Raw genomic sequence first — 21,807 nt, forward strand, 5'->3', positions numbered from 1 at the left:
TTGACCATGGTCCATGACTCCTGGCAACATGAAAAAAATGAGGGGAATAGGTGTTGAGTGACATTCAGTAACATCTGGGGAAACTCCAGTAGGACTCTGACAGCACTGCCCTTGAAAAACTATAGCCCCTTAAGAGATTAGCGGGGCACTGATGGATGTGACTTACCATGCCCTTCCATTCTCTGGCTGAGCCAGGCAGGCTTGGCCACTGGAGCTTGTGCATCAAAACCCTCCAAACTCCACCCTGTCACACCCACATGTCAAGATCCATTGGGATCATGAAACCATCTTGTATGGAGTCAAATGGAGCCAACTTTGCACCTATCATCAACCCAACACAGTGTCAGGATCCAGCAACCACTGTCTATGACCATGCAATAATGCCAGCTGGCTTGCCCTGGTGCTGACCTGTGATTTGGGAACATATGTGATATTGCAAACAGAGTGGTCAAGTGGGAGACCATGCTCTTTCAGCCCCAGATCATGACGTGAATTGGTTTGGTTTGGGCCCAAAAACAGTGCCTGAACCCAACCCAATTGTGTCATCTTGGGTTGGGGTAGATTTGCAAATATGCCTCCCAGATCCAACCTGATAAGTTTATAAGTTGGGTTGGATGGGTTTGGGTCTTGTGATTTGCTCTCAATATCTGCCTGAACCCAACCTGCAACCTGGCAGTTCTTGGGTTGGCCTAAGCCATTAACACCCAGAAAGAGGACCCACTTGCAATGTATAATGTGGTGTCCAAATGGCAGATGAGGATTTATGCTTTCAAAAGCACTTGGACCGGACCGCTGTTCTAAACTGTACTACAGGACCATGTGTTGATGGCTAGCAAATCTTGCTACAGCCCTGTTACTATGTTGTTGGAAGAATGTTAGTACTTGTTATGACCGAATCTGTGGAGAGGAAGATGAGATCTGGGGGTTCTGGATCCTATATAGTAGATTTCAGGATGAGGAAGAGGTCTGGACCTCCAGCCTCTCAAACAAGGCCGCACATATTACCCTACAGTGAGCTTTGTAGCTTTGTAATTTAGCAGTTTTTGCGGCCACTAAGCTAATATTACAGTGTAGGAGAAACTCAGCTACAATTACAGCTACAAATTGGATGAGAAAAAAGTGCATGTTTAGCTGCAAATTACAGCTAATTAGAGATGGCCTCTTGCACCCGGTTACCCACCGCGGGTGCGGGTACCCGCCTGAAATTTTGCAAATTCTTAACACCCGCACCCGCACCCGGCACCCGCCGGTAGGAGTGTGCCAAAGCACACTCTGTTAGTAGGAGTGTGCCAAAGCACACTCTGTTAGTAGGAGTGTGCCAAAGCACACTCTGTTAGTAGGAGTGTGCCAAAGCACACTATGTTAGTAGGAGTGTGCAAGAGCACACTCTGTTAGTAGGAGTGTGCCAGAGCACACTCTGTTAGTAGGAGTGTGCCAAAGCACACTATGTTAGTAGGAGTGTGCAAGAGCACACTCTGTTAGTAGGAGTATGCAAGAGCACACTCTGTTAGTAGGAGTATGCAAGAGCACACTCTGTTAGTAGGAGTGTGCCAGAGCACACTCTGTTAGTAGGAGTGTGCCAAAGCACACTCTGTTAGTAGGAGTTTGCCAAAGCACACCCTGTTAGTAGGAGTGTGCAAGAGCACACTCTGTTAGTAGGAGTGTGCCAAAGCACACTCTGTTAGTAGGAGTGTGCCAAAGCACACCCTGTTAGTAGGAGTGTGCAAGAGCACACTCCGTGATAGGAGTGTGCAAGAGCACACTTGGTGATAGGAGTGTGCCAAGGCACCGTGATAGGAGTGTGCCAAAGCACACTCCATCATAGGAGTGTGCCAAAGCACACTCCGTTAGTAGGAGTGTGCCAAAGCACACTCCGTTAGTAGGAGTGTGCCAAAGCACACTCCGTTAGTAGGAGTGTGCCAAAGCACACTCCGTTAGTAGGAGTGTGCCAAAGCACACTCCGTTAGTAGGAGTGTGCCAAAGCACACTCCGTTAGTAGGAGTGTGCCAAAGCACACTCCGTTAGTAGGAGTGTGCCAAAGCACACTCCGTTAGTAGGAGTGTGCCAAAGCACACTCCGTTAGTAGGAGTGTGCCAAAGCACACTCCGTTAGTAGGAGTGTGCCAAAGCACACTCCGTTAGTAGGAGTGTGCCAAAGCACACTCCGTTAGTAGGAGTGTGCCAAAGCACACTCCATTAGTAGGAGTGTGCCAAAGCACACTCCGTTAGTATCATTCCTTGCCCCACTCCTCTTGAGGCTCAATACCAACCAAAAATCATCATCCCTCAACGCACTACTCTTAAAGCTCAACACCAACCAACAATCATTATTCCTTGCCATGCACTTCTTAAAGCTCAGCGCCAACCCATAGTCATTATTCCTTGCCAGGTCCCTCAAAAAATCTCCACCGGCTATCTTAAAGCTCAACACAACAGTAATTATTCCTTGCTAGTCCCTCCTATTACAGAATGTGCCAAAGCACACTCCGTAATAGGGGTGTGCCAAGGCACACTCTGTAATAGGAATGTGCAAAGCGCACTCTGTCAAAGGAATCTGCCAAATCACACTCTGTAATAGGAATGTGCTAAAGCACATGCCGTAATGGGAATTTATCAAATCACATGCCGTCAAACAAATGTGGCAAAGCACACCGGGTAATAGGAATATTCCAAAGCACACTTTGTAATAGGAGTGTGTACAGAGTTTTCTTTGGCACACTTCTATTACTGAGTGTGCTTATCCCTTTTCCCATTTGGTCACTCCTTGGTACATAAATACAAAATTCCACATACTCCAGTTTCACACCAAGGCTCAAATTTCTTTACCAAGACAATAAATTTGCCTGCACTTCCTTATCCCGCTGATGAACCCCCAATGAGGTCAGACACCTGCACAACTAGAGATGGCACTTGACACCCGCCAATGGGTACCCGCCACACTTCAGCACATAATTCTATGCGCCTGCAGGCGCCCATGGCGGGTTCAAGGGGTTCCATTTTAGTAAAAATACATGCAGGGATCTGCACACGCGCAATGGGTACCTGCAAGCGCATAGAATCATGTGCTGAAGTGTGGCGGGTACCCGCCGGCAGGTGCCAAGTGCCATCTCTATGCACAACATTTGCCCCTGGGATTTTGGGTCCTTGGCTTTTGCTCTTGTACCAACATCATAAGAAAATAATCATGTTTCCTCTTCCCTAGCAAGTAAGGATTGACATCAGCTGGCAGTTGCAGTACCAACCTTGGCTAAAACTGTAATTTGGAATATTAGGCTCAAAGGTGAGTGAACTTAAAATGTGAATTGATTGTTGTTACATTTGGTCTGATATTGACATACATTTCTTTTTTCAATCAGATCATCCCGTGCCCCTCCCACCTTCCAGATATCCAGGTTGTCATCCAGGCCTTTCAACAAAATCTGCAGGCTCAACATGAAGAAACCCACTGCCTCATCAACACCCAACTGGATGATCCTGATGGCTGTGTGGCCAATATTGACAGCAGAGTGGCTTAAATAAAGTGTAGAGTGGCCAATATTGACAGCCAAGTGGCCAACATTGAACACTGATTGGTCAATTCTGAACTCCCGCTAGCTAACCTGAATGCAGAAGTTGCATCTCTGAAGGATGCTGCAGACACCCAACTTCAAGAGAAAATTGAGGTCAAAACTTGGATCCAACAATGATTGCAGTAGAGATTGCCAAGTGGACCCGCGCGCAGGTACCCGGGAACCGCGTGGGGTACCCGCCACATGGCGTCGGGTACCCGCGCGCGGGTGCCGTGTACGGGTCCGGGTGTGGGATTTTGGGCAAAAAAGCACCAGGTACACAGATACCCGCGGCAGGCGGGTCTTCCAGGTACCCGGTTACCCGCTGTTACGGTCACCAAGGGGGTTGATTCCTCGAGATGACCGGGACAGATTCTGGTTATCAAGGGGAATCAGCCCTCTTGATGACAGGGACGGACCCCGGTCATCGAGAGGAATACAGCCCTCTTGATTACCGGGATCTGTCCCGGTCATCAAGAAGAATCAGCCCTCCCGATGACCGGGATTTGTCCTGGTCATTGGGAGGGTCAGGGTTGTTTTCTCTTGATGACCGGGACAGATCCTGGTCATCGGGAGGAATAAACCCTCTTGATGACCGGGAAAGACCCTGGTCATTGAGAGGAATTGAACCCTCTAGGTGACCCAGACAGATCTTGGTCATCAAGGGGAATCAGCCCTCTCAATGACCAGGACAGATCCTGGTCATTGAGAGGAAACAACCCTCTCGATGACCGGGACAGAACCCAGTCATCGAGATAAAACAACACTCTTTATGACCAAGACAGGACCCGGTCATTGAGAGGAAACAACCCTCTTGATGACCGTGACAGAACCCGGTCATCGTGAGGAAACAAACCTCTCGATGACCGGGATAGAACCCGCTCATGGAGAGGTTTGTTTCCTCTTGATGACTGGAACAGACCCCGGTCATCAAGAGGAAACAAGCCTCTCGATGAGCGGGGTCTATCCTGGTCATTGAGAGGGTTGTTTCCTCCTGATTACCAGGATCTCTCCCGGTCATCAAGAGGAAACAACCCTCCCGATGACTGGGACAGAGCCCGGTCATCGAGAGGAACCATCACTCCTGATGAAAAGTCTGTAGCTGTCATCGAGTGAGTGTTGGATAAAGAAAAGCACAAGTAACCAAAAGTACCGCTGGTACCTGCCTGCGGGCAACACTGGGTCGCTACGCTATTTCAGCGCTACGCGTTAGCGTAGCGGCAAATAGCGCCCCTCTATTTTGCATAGCGTTAGCGCGCTGTTAGCGCCGCTACGCTGCGCTAATTTTCAGCGGCGCTAACAGCGCGCCAATTCTTTGTTAGCGTTAGCGCGCCGCTACAGTCGCTACGCTACGCTGCGCTGCGCTACAGCGCTTTTAGCGGAAAAAAGCCATTTTTTCCCGCTAAAGGCGCTGTAGCGCAGCGTAGCGCGCGCTCTTTTGCGCCCTGCATGTGTAGCGTTAGCGCAATTGCGCCCATCTGCGCTAACGCTACGCTATCAGCTAAAATAGCTGCGCACCGCGTGCGCGTAGCGTTAGCGCATATGCGTGCAATTGCGCTAACGCTACGCTAAAAAATAGCGCATTTGCGCTGCGCTACGCTACACTAACCGCTATGGTTAGCGTAGCGACCCAGTGTTGCTGCGGGTGCCATGTATGGGTACAGGTGTCTGAATATCACAAAAAACACCGCGGGTACCCGGACACGCGGCAGGTACCCGGGTCCACTTGGCAATCTCTAGATTGCAGGACCTCAGCAGATGTCCATGAGGCCATAGAGGTTGATCTCCTACTCACTTCTAATCCTCAACCATCACTGTCTCTACCGTCAAAAATATCTCTTTTCCTTTTCTTGAAATTTGATGCTGTCAGCCTATGTGATGCCAAGGACAAATCCTTCTAGCTACACGTGGTGCAAAATCAGATACGTGTTTACTTTGCACACGGAGGGAAACTCGTTGCACACGGGAATTTCCGTTGACTCGACGTCAGGTGATGTCGGGCCCCCCTCCGTGCGCGCCACCAGCTGCCCTCAAAAAACTATCCGCACACAGGGGTGCCGTGCGGTTACTGCTGGCCGGGTTGAGACACTCCTGCCATCCGGAGGAAACAATACCCTCGATGACAGGCACAGACCGGTCATCAAGAGACTACATCCCTCTCAATGACCGGAATAGACTGGTCATTGAGAGGACACATCCCCCTTGATGACTGGTACAGACCGGTCATTGAGAGGCTACATCCCTCTCAATGACCAGCACAGACCGGTTATCAATAGGCTACATCCCTCTCAATGCCCGGCATTCCGGTCATCAAGAGGCTAAATCCCTCTCAATGACTGGCATAGACCGGTCAGCAATAGGCTACATCCCTCTTGATGACCGGAATTGACTGGTCCTCAGGAGGTTACATCCCTCCCAATGACCGGATTATACCGGTCATTGGGAGGGATGTAACCTCCTGAGGACCAGTCAATTCCGGTCATCAAGAGGGATGTAGCCTATTGCTGACCGGTCTATGCCAGTCATTGAGAGGGATTTAGCCTCTTGATGACCGGAATGCTGGTCATTGAGAGGGATGTAGCCTCTCGATGACTGGTCTGTACCGGTCATCAAGGGGGATGTGTCCTCTCAATGACCAGTCTATTCCGGTCATTGAGAGGGATGTAGTCTCTTGATGACCGGTCTGTGCCGGTAATTGAGGGTATTGTTTCCTCCGGATGGCAGGAGTGTCTCAACCCGGCCAGCAGTAACCGCACGGCACCCCTGTGTGCGGATAGTTTTTTGAGGGCAGCTGGTGGCGCGCACGGAGGGGAGCCCAACGTCACCTGATGTTGATTCAACGGAAATTCCTGTGCGCAACAAGTTTGGGGCCGGCTTTATGCACTCCAAATATTTACTACATGCACTCCAAAAAAGGAGTGAAGTTTTGTCTACTCCAATGAATGTTGGAGTGAACAAAGGTTCACTCCAAAAGTGGGCTAAATTGGAGTGTTCAGAAGTTCACTCCAATATATATTTGGAATGAACCTTTGTTCACTCCAAAAGTGTGCTAAATTGGACTGTTCAGAAGTTCACTCCAATATTTATTGGAGTGAAAACTTGTGCACTCCAAAAAAATGGAGTATAAAATTAGGCACTCAAACTGTAGAGTGGAGTTCAACCCACTACATTTTTTTGGTGTGGACCACTGGGCACTCCAAAAAAGTGTGGCCAGTGATTCCCATGGAAAAAGAGCAGATAAATAGGCTCAGACTGTCAGCCGCCTACTAGTCCAGACAGCGCAGGCAACGACAACCCTTGGGCCGCCACAAGCGAGGGCGGCCCGCAACCAATTAAGAGAGGGCCTGGAGCCCTCAAGTGAGCACATTGATGTTGAAGGACTCAGGACTCGGGTATCGACCTCGAGTGAGCGAGTGAACACCGCCTGGGACCTCCTTAGAGATTCCCAGGAGGATAGATGGTCCGGTAGACCGAACCACAAGTCAGCCCAGCACAGATGGGGTATAAGTACTGGGGAACCTTCCTACCAGGAAGGATCCCCCAGATCAGTTACCAAGCCCACCAATATTGTTGTATTTGACCACCAACGCCCACTTACAACAATTGGGGCCCATTGATCCACCTTTTCTCTTTTTTCCGACTTATCCCTTGACTTTCCGCGCTTCGTCTCGGTAAGTCGACCTTTTCTTCCTTTTCTCTCTCTCCGTCCTAGAAAGGACTCTCTCTCGAATCTCTTAGATTCCGGTTGTATTCGCTCAACCAGCCCCTCCAGACGGAGGCGCGGCTTTTCTCCTTGTGCTGCGGCCAAGTCGAGCACCGACAGACAGTCGTGACAGCTGAGATCAGCCGTCAAACCTTGATTATATCAACGGTTTCAAATGTCAGGGCGTGCCTCTATAGTGGCAACGCCTGAATGAAACCGTTGATATAATCAAGGTTTGACAGCTGATCTCAGCTGTCACGACTGTCTGTCGGTGCTCGACTTGGCCGCAGCACAAGGAGAAAAGCCGCGCCTCCGTCTGGAGGGGCTGGTTGAGCGAATACAACCGGAATCTAAGAGATTCGAGAGAGAGTCCTTTCTAGGACGGAGAGAGAGAAAAGGAAGAAAAGGTCGACTTACCGAGACGAAGCGCGGAAAGTCAAGGGATAAGTCGGAAAAAAGAGAAAAGGTGGATCAATGGGCCCCAATCGTTGTAAGTGGGCGTTGGTGGTCAAATACAACAATATTGGTGGGCTTGGTAACTGATCTGGGGGATCCTTCCTGGTAGGAAGGTTCCCCAGTACTTATACCCCATCTGTGCTGGGCTGACTTGTGGTCCGGTCTACCGGACCATCTATCCTCCTGGGAATCTCTAAGGAGGTCCCAGGCGGTGTTCACTCGCTCACTCGAGGTCGATACCCGAGTCCTGAGTCCTTCAACATCAATGTGCTCACTTGAGGGCTCCAGGCCCTCTCTTACTTGGTTGCGGGCCGCCCTTGCTTGTGGCGGCCCGAGGGTTGTCGTCGCCTGCGCTGTCTGGACTAGTAGGCGGCTGACACTCGCCCCCCCAAAAAAGCACTGCTCTGATCAGAGTAGTGCCAGGATTGCGACGCTTGGCGGCGCAAAACTTTCGCAGCAACACGTCTGCATTAAGGATAGCGTTCTTCGGCAGCCATTTGTCATGGTCCGCCGACAGCCCTTTAAACCTCGTCAGGTAAAGACGACAGTCTTGACCCTGGATCCTCGTAAGCTTTTCGTCGAGGATCAGGAAAGCAACATTGTCGTCTGTCAGCTCAGGAAGCATATCCGGAACCACAGGAGCAGGAGGCTCGCCATGGTCGCCATCAACCACATACTTCTTGAGCAAACTAACCGGGAATGTAGGATGCTTAAGATCAAATCCTTCCGTCAGAACAACCTCGACGGTGTTTCGCCCGTGCAGAGCTTTAACAAAAAACGGCCCCACAAAGGCGTCCTTCAGCTTGCGGTTGCCACCCAAGTTCTGAAAATTTACGGTTGAGACAAGTACTCTGTCGCCAACACATATGTCATGGTCGCGGTGTGACTTGTCCCACCGTTCCTTGTTATACGCAACGGCCTCCGCCAGGCAGGAGCTGGCTTGCTCTTCGGCTCGCAGCATCATCTCCTGAAACCGTGCAGCAGACGGGTGCAGAGTAACTGCCTTACTAAGGACCAAGTCCCGCGGCATATGCGGAATCCAACCTCGTTCAAGCTCACACGGCGTCTTACCCGTGCTGGAGTGGACACTGGAATTGTACGCGTGTTCCAACGCTGGTAGCAATGAGACCCAATCGTGGGTATAACCCTCACTATCTTTGAACTGTAGCCCAAACGCGCAGTACCGACGGATCATGTCCTCTAACGTCTGGATCATACGTTCAGCCAGCCCGTCGGTCTGCGGGTGGTAGGCCGTAGAGAACAACAACTTTGTCCCCATAAGCTGGAAGAGACTCTTCCAGAACTCAGAGGTGAACTTGGGGTCGCGATCAGTGATGATGACCTTAGGGCAACCGACATCATGGATAACCGAATTCCAGAACAGAAGCGCAACATCCAGCGCAGTGTTCTCCTTATAGCAAGGCAAGAACCGTGCTCGTTTAGAAAAACGGTCCACAATAACAAGAACGGCGTTAAAGCTGTCCTTACCCCCTGGCGGCAGCGCAGTGACAAAGTCCATATTGATCACTTCCCAGCGCTGTTTAGGCTCCTCGATAGCTTGCAACAAACCAAATCGCCTGCCCGTTGCTTTATTAGCTTTCTGGCAACGGTCACAGTTGGAGCAGTACTTTTCCACACGAACGGTCCATCCCGGCCACCAGGCCAACACTCGCAACCGCTCCACCGTCCTTTCTTTCGAGAAATGGCCTGCCGCAACATTATCGTGACACTCGTGGAGCATAAGGCGTATATGCTCTTCTTCAACCAGAACTAACGCACAATGATTGCCGGTGCGATGGTATAGAAGGCCATCCAAGAGAATAAAACGGCCTGCATCGAAGTTCGCTTTCCAGGGCTCTTCCAACTGGGAAATCAAATCCGGCTGGGGGTACTTAGACCGAAGAATCCCAACCAGGGCCGCCGTGTTTTTGTTCGCGTCGTAGCTACGCTCGACGGAGTCCCAAAACTCGTCAGATAACCCACTGACACTAATAGCCATGATGGGCACCTCTCGCGTAACCTCTTCTTTGTCGAACGCCGGGTTATCGTTGTCATTCGGCAATGCCCACCTGGACAGCCCATCCGCGTTTTTATGGACCAACCCATCCCTATGCACAATGGTCATCGAACCGCGCCATTCTTGTATAGAAATTTGCCAGCGCATCATGTGCCGACTGGGGGTTTTCATGTTAAGTAGGGACTTCAAGGCGACACAGTCGGTAATTACCGTAAAAACGCAACCGTCCAAGTAATAATACAGCTTCTCCAGTGCCCAGACCAGGCAGAGGCACTCCAGCTGTGAGGCACCGTACTTCTTTTCGGATTCCTTCAGCTGCCGTGATATAAAGCAAATTGGGCCCTCCTGCTCCTTATCACCTACCATCTGAATCTGGTGAAGCGCCGCGCCAATACCTTCCATACAAGCATCGACGTACAGAAGAAACGGCCGGCGCGAGTCCGGGTGGAACAGAAGTGGCGCCGTGGTAAGAGCAACGCGCAACGCCTTATACGCTTCAATCCGCTCAAGCGTCATCTCAAAAGCTACATTAGGGCTGCAGATTTTGTATAAACAGGAAGCCATAAGGTTGAAGTCTTTGATATGGAGGCGGTAATACCCCGCAAAGCCCAGGAAAGACTGTAGTTCTTTAACAGAAGCAGGAATAGGCTTCAGGAGGACAGCCGCCACGCGGTTCTGATCAATTCCTAGTGACAGGCCATTAACAATATGCCCTAACGCCTTCAGTTCCGAAAAACCAAAAGAGCACTTAGTCAGCGAAATTTTCATACCCATCGAAATGACCTTTTGGAGAACAATGCGCAATTTAGTTAAATGCTCCTCCCAAGTATCAGTGAAGACAATGATGTCATCAATGTAGATAATCAGCCAGAGCTCACTCAGTTCCATACGGAACTCCGTATCCATCATGCGTTGGAAGTGAGATGGCGCGTTCTTGATGCCGAAGGGCATGCGCAGGTACTCATGGATTCCCATATGAGAAATAATGCGCAGGAACTGCCTGCTATCCTTGCTAACAGTGTTCTGGTGGAAGCCCTTCAGAACATCCATGCAGGTAATGTACTTAGCCCCATGCAGCTTAGTCAAAGATTCAGTGATCTTTGGCATCGGGTATCAGTCAGGAGTCGTATAGGAGTTCAGAGCGCGGAAATCGCCTACCAGTCGAGACTTCTCCTTGTTCCATACAATAATTACCGGGGTTGTGATAGAAACCCCCTCATTGGATCCTACTTTGCGTAAAATGCCCATCCTGACCAACAATTCCACATGCTCTTCGATAGCCGCTCTGGTGCGCGGGCTGGCCAGGTAGGGAGACTTACGCAGCGCCAGGGGATAAGGCTTATCCACGGTAAGAGTGATTTCGACCTCATGGCCTTTGATCGACCCAAAAGGTTGGTCCGTTGTAGCAAAGGCCGCTTTGTTTTCCGACAAGGCTCGGAGGAGCTCAGACCGTTGCAGCTCGGTGATCTCGCCACTGATCTTGCAATCCCGTAGAGCCTCTTCTTCAAAGGAGAGCGCCACCTTGTGCTCCGGAGTTATCGAATTGATAGTTTCATCAAAGTCAAAGGTGCGGATCCCAATGGTGAAGCGCCGCTTATCGGAATTCAACAGGGAGATTTTATAATGGGACAAGTAATCATTACCCACAATAAAATACCGTGCAGACATGTTGTCCATTACCACGAACTTCATAACCATTCGCACATTCTGTAATACCAAGCGTATATTAACAACACCCAAAGGAACCAGCGCTCCCGACGCGCTGTGGAATTTTCCAGGCTGAATGGGCAATATGAACTTCTCCCACCCGGGACAGAAGCGTGCCAAGTAACCTTTACTGACCACCGAGCGGACCGCGCCACTATCCAGCAGGACCAGACAGTCCTTGTCACAACAAGTCATCTGAACCAAATTGTTCCTACCACGGGACGTGTCGACAGCAGCCGTGCTACTAGAGATAGCCCCAATAATTGGGCCGTCACCCTCATGGTCGCTATCTTGTTCTGTTGCGGGGTCAGCCTCGGGCTCCTCGTCAACACTGTTAACATTCTTGGGACATGTGCGGGAGGTATGACCCGTTCCTTTGCACAAATAACACTTAACATCCGACAAGGGAACCTTACCCTTATCTCCCACCGCACTCGGCGGCTTAGCAGGGGCGGCTGGGGAGGTCGGCGTACTCTTGGGAGGGAAACGGCGACGGCCAAGGCGGGTTTTATCGCAGATGTCCTCCAAGATGTTAATGAAGGAGCTCAGATCTTCATCCGGCTTTTTCATAGCATTCTTGGCCGCGTACTCAACCTCATTGTCCATAAGGTTCAAAAGTTTAAAATTTATGGACTCGTTGTCAATCGTCGGCTCAAAGAAACGGAGCCGATTGTACTGGCGCGTGACCCACTGCGCCGGTGCGGTCTTGCCAGGAATGAACCTGTCGGATGAAAAGGCATTTTGCTTCTTCCGTTTCCATGCGGAGTGACCAAACTTCTTACAAATCTCCGTCCTCCAAAACGCCCAGGTAGTGTCATGGTGAGAAAGCCGCATTGTTTCGTACCACAACAGTGCCGTACCCGTGAGCATTGTGAGGAGCTTCAGAACAATGACCTCGTCATCCACGTGGCTGTCCTTATGCGCGGTGTCTATCCACTGCACAAAACGTAGGTGATAATACTCACCTTCCCCCGAGAAGGTAGGCCAATCTGACTTAGCAATTGCCATGTTCAGACGCTTCTTTAATTCAGGGTCAATGCCTCCCTCATCCCGCTGGGGAGGCCGAGCCGAGGGGGCATAGGGGTGAGCATGGGCGAGATGGGGAGGGGCATCGCGGCTAGGAATGGATTTAACAGCCGTTTGGACTGTGTCCGACAGGCTAGAGATCTCTTCCCGCAGGCGGGCTCCTTCCGAGCGGTATTGACTCATTACCCTGTCAATTTTATCATTTAGCTTAAGGAAATCAACACGCTGATTCTCACTCTGTTCCTCCAGCTTTTGTTTAACGTCGCTATTGGCCCGGGACTCTTGCGGCGAGGAGCTTCTCTGCTGGAGACGGTCAAACAGTTTATGCTTGAGTTGAAGGAACTTTTGGTCAAAGTAGCCTGTCCACTGCGGGCTCGGTGGTTCAACCTTAGCAGGGGGAGAATCATGCCGCGGTAGGCGCAATATATGTTGTTCTAATTCAAAGATGCGGGTGTGCAAGCTCTGTACCTCATGTATAAGCTTGTCGTCGCTGTTATCGCGGCTCACAATATCAGAAACCGTGATATCAAGCGCATTCTGCACGAAGGCTTTTATCCTAGATTCCATGCCATCAGTGTCACCACTTTGCTCTCCAAGCCTCAGCTTTTCCACTGTATCTTCCAGCTCATTCACCCGTGCATTCAGGGTTTGGACCAACTCAACATTTCCGGTAACAGAAGCAGCAATAGTATTACTAGTTTGAGACAGACCATGAATAGAAAACTTAACAGACTTAAAATTATCGTGTATAATATCTTTAAGAAGGTGAACATTATTAGACACAGGAGTGGAAACATCTTTGTGTACTGATTTGACTAGGGAGGAAATAGAGGAATCGGTGTGAGACATAACTCAACGGGTATTGCCGTCGACAACTTTCTCGATCTCAGCAAACATCTGCTTGAGTATACCTGTGGCGTCCACCAGAGTTAGTGGCGCTAACGAGGCCCTTGGTTTTGGGTCCGCGACTGATCGATCGCCTGATATCCGCCCTGAATTGTTTGGCTCATGCGAAACAGTTCTTCGTATATTGACGTTCTGTAGTTGCGACGGCCCCTCATGCGACCGTTCTGTCCCGGTCCGTTCTGGCCCGGTCGGGGTCAAGCTGCTTGCTGAGCCGCTCCCTGTGGCCCGTTTGCCGGAGGCGCTGGTGAAGGGGCCTGTTGGCGTACAGAGGCTGCTGGGCGGTTTTGGCCCCGAGTGCGTCGGCTGGGGATGCTTGCCGGGTTGTTTGCTGGGTGGTTTGGCTGTCTGTTCGCCGGGTGGTTTGGGTGGGTCACGTGGGGATTCCATCCCTCCGTCAGAGACAACAGAATTTCCCGGCTGATCAATTGTTCGAGGCTGTTGTGAGTCGTGATGGCTTGGTCCCGCAGGAGTATCATCGCCTCCTGGTTGTTGCCCGCGCGAGCCTCCAGGAACGCCTGTTTGAAGCGCAGGTGAGTTTGCAGAAGAAGCTCCGTTGTTGGGTTCCAACCGAGGCGGGCCGCTGCCATGTTTAAACTCGCCGGCCGGGACGAGGGAGGGTTTCGCGGACCTAGTAGAGGAGGCATGAGACCCAGTGTTACTGCTGGTCTTCTTAGGAGGGGTCATGGTATTAATTTCGAAAAACTAACCTGCCGGTTCAGTTACAACAATAATAGATTCGACGCTATCCGGAGATTCTCCCCGTACCGTGCTGTTGAGACGGATCGGTTCCCCAAGGGTGAGGATTCTTTTGACTTCCGCCGTGGAGCCTCTATTGGATGTCTCGCGGGATCTGACGTCGTCGATTAACCTGGCAATCGCTGGATGCGCGGGACGACTCGCGGTAGAGAGAGCAGGATCAATGCCAGTGGCCACCGGAGATTCCTGGGTTATCGCAGGGTCCCGATGGGCAGTAGTGGAGGTAGTTGACGGGGGTACAGTATTGGCTGTATTACCGGTTCGTCTGAACAATCGATCAAAAAGATCCGCGACCTCGGTGGATCCTACTGGGGGAGCTGAGTTTCGTTGGACTTGTTCTTCCCCGGGGGCAGACGCAGGTCTTGGACGGTTCAACTGAAAAAAACTATGCAAGGAAGTTTGTCGTGAAGACACTAGCAAAACAAGATCCTTGTTAGAGTCGGGGTTTCCTGACTTGCGGGAAAAACTAAAACTTACTACTGTTACTGGTAGAAGTTTTCGCGAGAGAATGGGTTCGATTTCGGGACTCGTGTCTTACGATCGAACCTAGAGAGGGAGAAAAAATCAAATCACACTGGTAAGTGGATAATAATCGAGTATATATAGGCTCAGGAAAAGGAAATTTCCCAATGAGGCCCCCAAATGTCAGGGCGTGCCTCTATAGTGGCAACGCCTGAATGAAACCGTTGATATAATCAAGGTTTGACGGCTGATCTCAGCTGTCACGACTGTCTGTCGGTGCTCGACTTGGCCGCAGCACAAGGATCAGAAAAGCCGCGCCTCCGTCTGAAGGGGCTGGTTGAGCGAATACAACCGGAATCTAAGAGATTCGAGAGAGAGTCCTTTCTAGGACGGAGAGAGAGAAAAGGAAGAAAAGGTTGACTTACCGAGACGAAGCGCGGAAAGTCAAGGGATAAGTCGGAAAAAAGAGAAAAGGTGGATCAATGGGCCCCAATCGTTGTAAGTCGGTGTTGGTGGTTGAATACAACAATATTGGTGGGCTTGGTAACTGATCTGGGGGATCCTTCCTGGTAGGAAGGTTCCCCAGTACTTATACCCCATCTGTGCTGGGCTGACTTGTGGTCCGGTCTACCGGACCATCTATCCTCCTGGGAATCTCTAAGGAGGTCCCAGGCGGTGTTCACTCGCTCACTCGAGGTCGATACCCAAGTCCTGAGTCCTTCAACATCAATGTGCTCACTTGAGGGCTCCAGGCCCTCTCTTACTTGGTTGCGGGCCGCCCTCGCTTGTGGCGGCCCAAGGGTTGTCGTCGCCTGCGCTGTCTGGACTAGTAGGCGGCTGACACAGACTCACTGGAATCTTTGGGGCCTAGTCTGAAGGGGAGGAACCTGAGTGTGGTGGGAGTTTGTCGGTAGGGGGGAGGCAGAGTCTCCAAGGGTCAAAGCACGACTTTGTTGATCTGGAGGAGTTGCTTGGAGTTCATGCACATATTTAAAATAGGTGTGCACTCCAGTATTTATTGGAGTGTACAGTAGTACACTCCAATCTTGAACCAGACCAAGTTTCAAGATTGGAGTGCACAAGTTTCCACTCCAATGAATGTTGGAGTGAACTTCTGAGCACTCCAATTTACATAGACCACTTGTGGAGTGAACAAAGGTTCATTCCAAATATATATTGGAGTGAACTTCTGAACACTCCAATTTAGCCCACTTTTGGAGTGAACCTTTGTTCACTCCAATATTTATTGGAGTAGACACAAGTTCACTCCTTTTTTGGAGTGCATGTAGTAAATATTTGGAGTGCATAAAGCCTGCCTCTAATAAAAAACCTTCAGTTTGATTCTTAACAGATTTACAGTCTCGTGCTTGGAACCACCCTCCACAAATCACTGAATTCCAAGGCAAGCGCTCAACATGTCCAACCCTGATGGAATGGACAACATCAACCAACTAAGCATCCCACTGCTCAATGGCAATAACTATGCGCATTGGAGCGACCGGATGATGATATATCTAAGAGGAAGAAAACTCTTTGGCGTTTGCAAAAAGGGACTCAACAAAGAAGCGTCAGAAGAGGTTAAGGTGGTCTTTGAAGAAAACAACAATCTCGCCATCTTGTTGATCACTGCTAGACTCAAAGAAAAATGCTTCAACGAGGTCGTCAATTCCAAAACTCGGGATAGTGCTTCTCTTCTCTGGTCAAAAATTGGCAAAATCTACGCATCTCAATCAGTGATCAACAGAGGACATGTCTTCATGAAATGGTCAGCTATCAAATACACTGGGGAACTTCAGCTCTTTATCAATACTATACGCAAGCAACTTCGCGAAATTGAATTGGTCAAAAAGAGCATGCCTGGTGACGTTCTTTCCTATGAAATACTTGGTAAAATCATGGGCAATAAAGAAGTAGATATGATTGTCAACAAAATTGCCCTTTCCGAAGAAGCCTTTGCAACCCCATACAGCTGTCTGGATTCCCTTTGAATTTTCCAAACTCACTTGCTTTCAAAAGCCTTACATCAAGATTCCGGAAAACAATCAGCCTCAGCCCTTGTTACTTCAGCTCCCACCAAATTTCCGCAAAATATTGTTTGCCTATGCGCTGGAGATGAACACAATCCTATTTCCACCTCTCATCCTGAGAGTAGATTTTTTCACAAGTACCCACATCTTAAAACTCAGAATCAGAAACCAAAGAATGCAAGCGCTTCCTTGGCCCAAGCCTCCGCCTTTGTTGCATTGTCCGGCAAACTCTCTGCAAACACTCTTGTTATGGACACCGCTGCAACTCACCACATGCTTAGCAATATATCTCTGTTTACAAATCTGACCCAAGAGAAATTCCCCATCACTACTGGCAACCTGAATGATTCCTTGCTTTCTGAAGGACACGGTTTGGCGAAAATCTTCACAAACGGAAAGCTACTTGAGTTGTCTGAATGTCTGTATGTTCCATCAATCTCCCAGCAGTTGATATCTCTTGGACTTCTCTTCCCTGGCACACTTGTCATTCAGAGAAAAAAACAACACTTTCTCCATTTCCAATGGAAATCTTGTCCTGTTCACAGGTGTAAGACTCAAAAGTGGTAATGAAACCCTTTTGCTGAATGGTGAAGGGTATGATGGAGTTGCAAGCTCTGCCCTTCTGTTATCAGTCAACAAGACCCACCAAGCTCAGCTTGGCAAGTTTTATTAAGTGATAGGTCTGGTCTGTTCCAGATGAAATCTGTTTGACCGGCAACGTGTAAGTGTTTTAATTACTTTGTTATAAGGGTTGAATTGTTGTTAAAAGGGCTGATTTATTGTTATAAGGGTTTTTTTATTGTTATAAGGGTTTTAGGATTTGAGTGTGGATGAGTGTTGGGTGACTTGTGAGTTCTGGGTGAGAAACTGGGGAGCAGACCACTGGGGGTGGAGAGAGCTCCTTTTATAGACAAAAGTGGAGCCCCAAAGGGGCTTGTGGGTTAGGGTTTCAGCTAATCTAGACAACAGGGTGAGGGATTTTAGATGGTGGGAGTGGATACAAATGATGTCATAACCCCTCAGGGGTGCATGGATGGTGTCAGAATATACAAAAGAACCTTCTAACGCATGCATGAGGTGACAGTAGACTGCATGAGCTGTCATACAGGGGGGATTAGTGTATACACAAAGTCTGAGGCTGCAGAAACAGTGTAAATGATGTCATACTATGTATATAAAGGAGTGTATGTAGTTAATATGTAATGAGTGTAGCCTGACAGGGAGATGTATGTTTGTATCCTGTGATGTGTATAAGTGTACTACTGTGAACCTTGGGTTGAGGCCGGTGACAGCTGGGTTACTGGGGCTGGCCGTGTGATAGGTGTCCATGAGGGGTAACTTCCACACTAGAGGGGGTCCAGGGGTACTTCCAGTGGTGACTAGGGGTGAAATTAGCCGTAGAATCCATTTCTGGGGTCCATTTGATGGTATCTTGAGGTCTAATATGAGTAATTATGTGGCATAGAAAAAACTTTTTATTTTTCCACTTTTCCGTCTACCACACCGGCAACATCATCAACGGACTTCTCCACTCCGATTACTCCATTCCAGTTGCTTTGATGGCCCAATCCTCAACCTCCTCAAACATATGGCACTTCTGATTAGGACACCCAAGCAATCAGGTCCTTAAATTCATGTGACTGTCATTGTCCGACTCAATCAACTCTTGTCAAGTATGTTTATGCTCCAAGATGACACATCTTCCTTTTTCCAATCACTTTTCTCCTGCCAAATTCCCTCTCCATTGACTACACATTGACTTAGTTGGACCCATCACTCCCTCCACTCTTTCCGGTTACAAATATTTTCTCACTGTTGTTGACCAATTCTCATCTTTCAAATTTGTTTGATTCCTCAAGATGAAATCCAAAGCACTCAAAGCCTTGAAAATGCTTATTGCATCTGTCAAAAATATTCAAGAACGCAGATTCAAAGAGATTGTGTTGGAAAATGGTGGGGAATTTGTTAATCAGGCATTCAAGGAATTCACTGCGGGCAAGGGAATCACTCATCTCTTTGCTCCTCCATACATCCCCAAGCTGAATGGATTCGCTGAAAGAGCTAATAGGACAATTCTTGATAAAGCGCAATGTCTCCTTTCCACCAGCAATCTCCCAAAGACCTATTGGGGTGAGGGTGTCAACTCAGCCGTCTTCCTCTGAAAACGTCTAGTCACACCGTCACACTCAAATAAATCCCCTTACAAAATTTGGTCCAACTCAGATGCTCCAATTCATCGTGTAAAACCCTTTGGTTGCCAAGTCACAATTTCTGTTCCCAAACATCAACAATCCTGGAAATTGGCCAATACCGGTGAAATTGGTATTCTTGTTGGATTTGAGAATGAGGCAACTGTCTACAGAGTTGTTAGAGTTAGCAATGGAAAACTCATTCACACCAGGCACGCTATATTTAAAGAATCAATTTTTCCATCGCTCTCCTCATCTGATGATAAATCTGCTTCCAGTTCCGGCACCTCCCCTGACCAAATTGCCTCTCCTCTTGACTTTGACACAATTCAAGATGAAGACAATGAATTCCATGACTGTCCTGAAAGTCACGATTTGGACACAAACAGCGACTCCTCTGACAAATCATCCAATGATGATAAACCTGAAATTTCTCCACCCTCATCGGCTATGCATGATTCCTCTTCGCCTTCCAACTCCAATATCATTTGAGGTGACATCACTGCTGAAAATATCATCAATCATCCTTGTCGACCACGTGCCTTCATTATGGATGCCAACATTGACATTCCGAAGCATTTTCATCAAGCCATCAATTGTCAAGAATCCCAACATTGGGTTGCCACAATCAAGAAAGAACTGGACGCCATGGAACATCTCAAAGTCTGGTCGGTTGTTAAAATCACTCCCGGTGTAAAACTTGTTGGAACCACCTGGGTCTTCAGAAAGAAGAAGGACGGATCTTGCTTGATTGAATTCAAAGCTTGCCTGTGCGCCCAAGGTTTCTCTCAGACCTATGGTGTCAATTTTTCCAAGACTTTTGCTCCTACTGGCCGTCTTAATTCCCTTTGGACACTCATCTTGTTTGCTGCCGCGATGAATTGGGACATGCAACAACTATGTAGTAGTAATATGAGAAACTATTGTTTCTGCCAAGCAGTTGACAATTCCTTGCAGTGTGGTTGTACATCTGTTTTTAAAGAGTTACATATTAGGAAATACCCCTGAAACCACATAATATTTATGCAGTTCTGGAGGTATTTCTAACCACATACTTATGTGGCTATAGAGAAAACATTTTGTACCACATAAACTCCCAAACTGCATACCAAATCCTTTCCACGGAGGGGTATGCGGTTTCAAGGGTTTGACTGTATATATGAAGGGATTTGGGGGGTTGGGGGTGTAGGGGCTCACCTGGGGGGCAAGGGCAAGGGCAAGGCGGAGGGCGGAGAGGGCAGCTGAGCACGACGGATGGCAATGTGTCCGTTTCTGAAAACCGGGGTGTCTTTGATTGGGTGCATTCCAAGAACGGCAGATTGAGGGGGAAGTTGATGATAGGCTGAAGAAAACTAGCAGAGGAGTCAGTGTGGTCATTGAGAGGGAGAGGAGAGCGGGGGATGTACAGTCAAACCTGTCTAAGGGCATACCCTTTAGGAGAAGACTTTTGGTATGAGTTTAGGCAGGTTATGCCCTTAGAGATGGTGATTTTGCTGGGCAATCAAGAATCTGGGGAAGTCTTTTTCTATGCTGTTAGGCAGATTATGCAGTTAAAAGGGTATGCCCTTAGACAGGTTTGAATGTAAGGTGCCATAGAGGGATCTGAAGACCCCGCCGTTGGAGATTGTGAATGTGCCGCCAGCCGTATCCTCAAGCAAGAGCTTGTTGTCCTTAGCTTTGGCACCCAGCCGGGGGATCTCCTGTTTGATGTCGACGAGCCCAAGATTCTTGGTGTTGCGGACGACAAGGGTGACAAGTCCTTTGGGCGTGGCGACGGCCACGGAGAGGTCAAAGTAGTCCCAATAGACCACCTGGTTGCCCGTCCCGGGCCCCTCAATTGAAGCATTTGCACCCAGGATCTCCTTCAAGGCTAGACAGGCTGCCTTCGCAAACACGGACATGGACCCTAGTTTCACTCCGTGCTCTTTCAACATCCCATTCTTTTACAACTTGCGCATCTCCGACATGTCAATCTTGTTGAACGTAGTCTCTGAAATCCAACTCCTCATTTGGTTCATCTTCACCAACATCAAGAACATTTTCAATATTGTGTGGTAGAGAAAGAAGAAAGATAGGAGGGGGGACCTTACTTGGCGCTTGGTGCAATCAAATAGGGCCGGTCTGTTGGCCTGAGTTTTGCGGAAAGATTTCCAATCAAAATTGGTTCTACCTTGAGGCAGTTTTGATTTGGTGACTTGGCCCTGGGGCTCGGCCCTGCAAGGCTGACGCTCCTTATTTTTGACCTCGACGTCCGATTACGGTTGTGTGAAGATTTCTGGGAGGCTTGATGATGATCCTCCTCTGATTTGGCGGGCTTGGAAATTTGGTCTGGGGTAGCCTCGGCGGTGGCTTTTGCGTGTTTCTCATCTCACCTTTGGCGGCAGCAGTCATTTGAAAATGACCGCTGGCGCCAAAGATAAGAAACATGCAAAATCCACCGCTGAGGCAGAGGCAGGGGGAGCAGTGCTAACTTTTGGGGCTTCCTGCTCTATAGACAGTCTTTCTACTGGCTCGAGCTTGAACACATCCTGGCCGACGGTCACCATGTCCTCCTTGTTTGCCATTGTCTCCACAATCTTGCCCAACTTAATTTATGAAAGTAAATAAAAGTTATATGTAGAATTTAGATATCAACTAAAAGATGAGAGAAATTTTTTGGAGGCTCTATAAATCTCTCCTTTTTTCACAAATAAAAGGAATAGGAATGAGATTTGCAGAAAGAACATCGGATGCATTAAGCAGGATCCAGTGAGTCACGAAGTCAATAGCAAGAGAAGAGAGACGGATAAGATCAATGTGAGTCTGAATGCACAAGCTATTAAACTAATATATGGTTTTTTCTTTCTTTTTCTAATGAATCCATGATAATAAATTGGGTTCTGCTCCCGATTTGATCCGAAGGAATATATGCTGGATGCTTGATAACAAAGCATCCAGCATATATTCCTTTGGATCAAATCTGGAGCAGAACCCAATTTATTATCATGGATTCGTTAGAAAAAGATAAAAAA

General features: G+C 48.8%; 1 protein-coding gene across 1 annotated transcript; it reads right to left on the minus strand.

The window, feature by feature from the left end:
- Positions 1-19,989: 19,989 nt before the first annotated feature.
- PtA15_1A333 (uncharacterized protein) lies at positions 19,990-20,697 on the minus strand (the record flags this gene model as incomplete). The annotated part of the gene is made up of 2 exons (XM_053165350.1): positions 19,990-20,148; positions 20,407-20,697. 2 exons carry the CDS (start codon positions 20,695-20,697, stop codon positions 19,990-19,992), a joined length of 450 nt encoding a protein of 149 aa, XP_053016550.1.
- Between the last annotated feature and the right edge of the window lie 1,110 nt (positions 20,698-21,807).

This window comes from Puccinia triticina, chromosome 1A, assembly GCF_026914185.1.
Source record: "Puccinia triticina chromosome 1A, complete sequence".
NCBI classification, from domain to species: Eukaryota; Fungi; Basidiomycota; class Pucciniomycetes; order Pucciniales; family Pucciniaceae; genus Puccinia; species Puccinia triticina.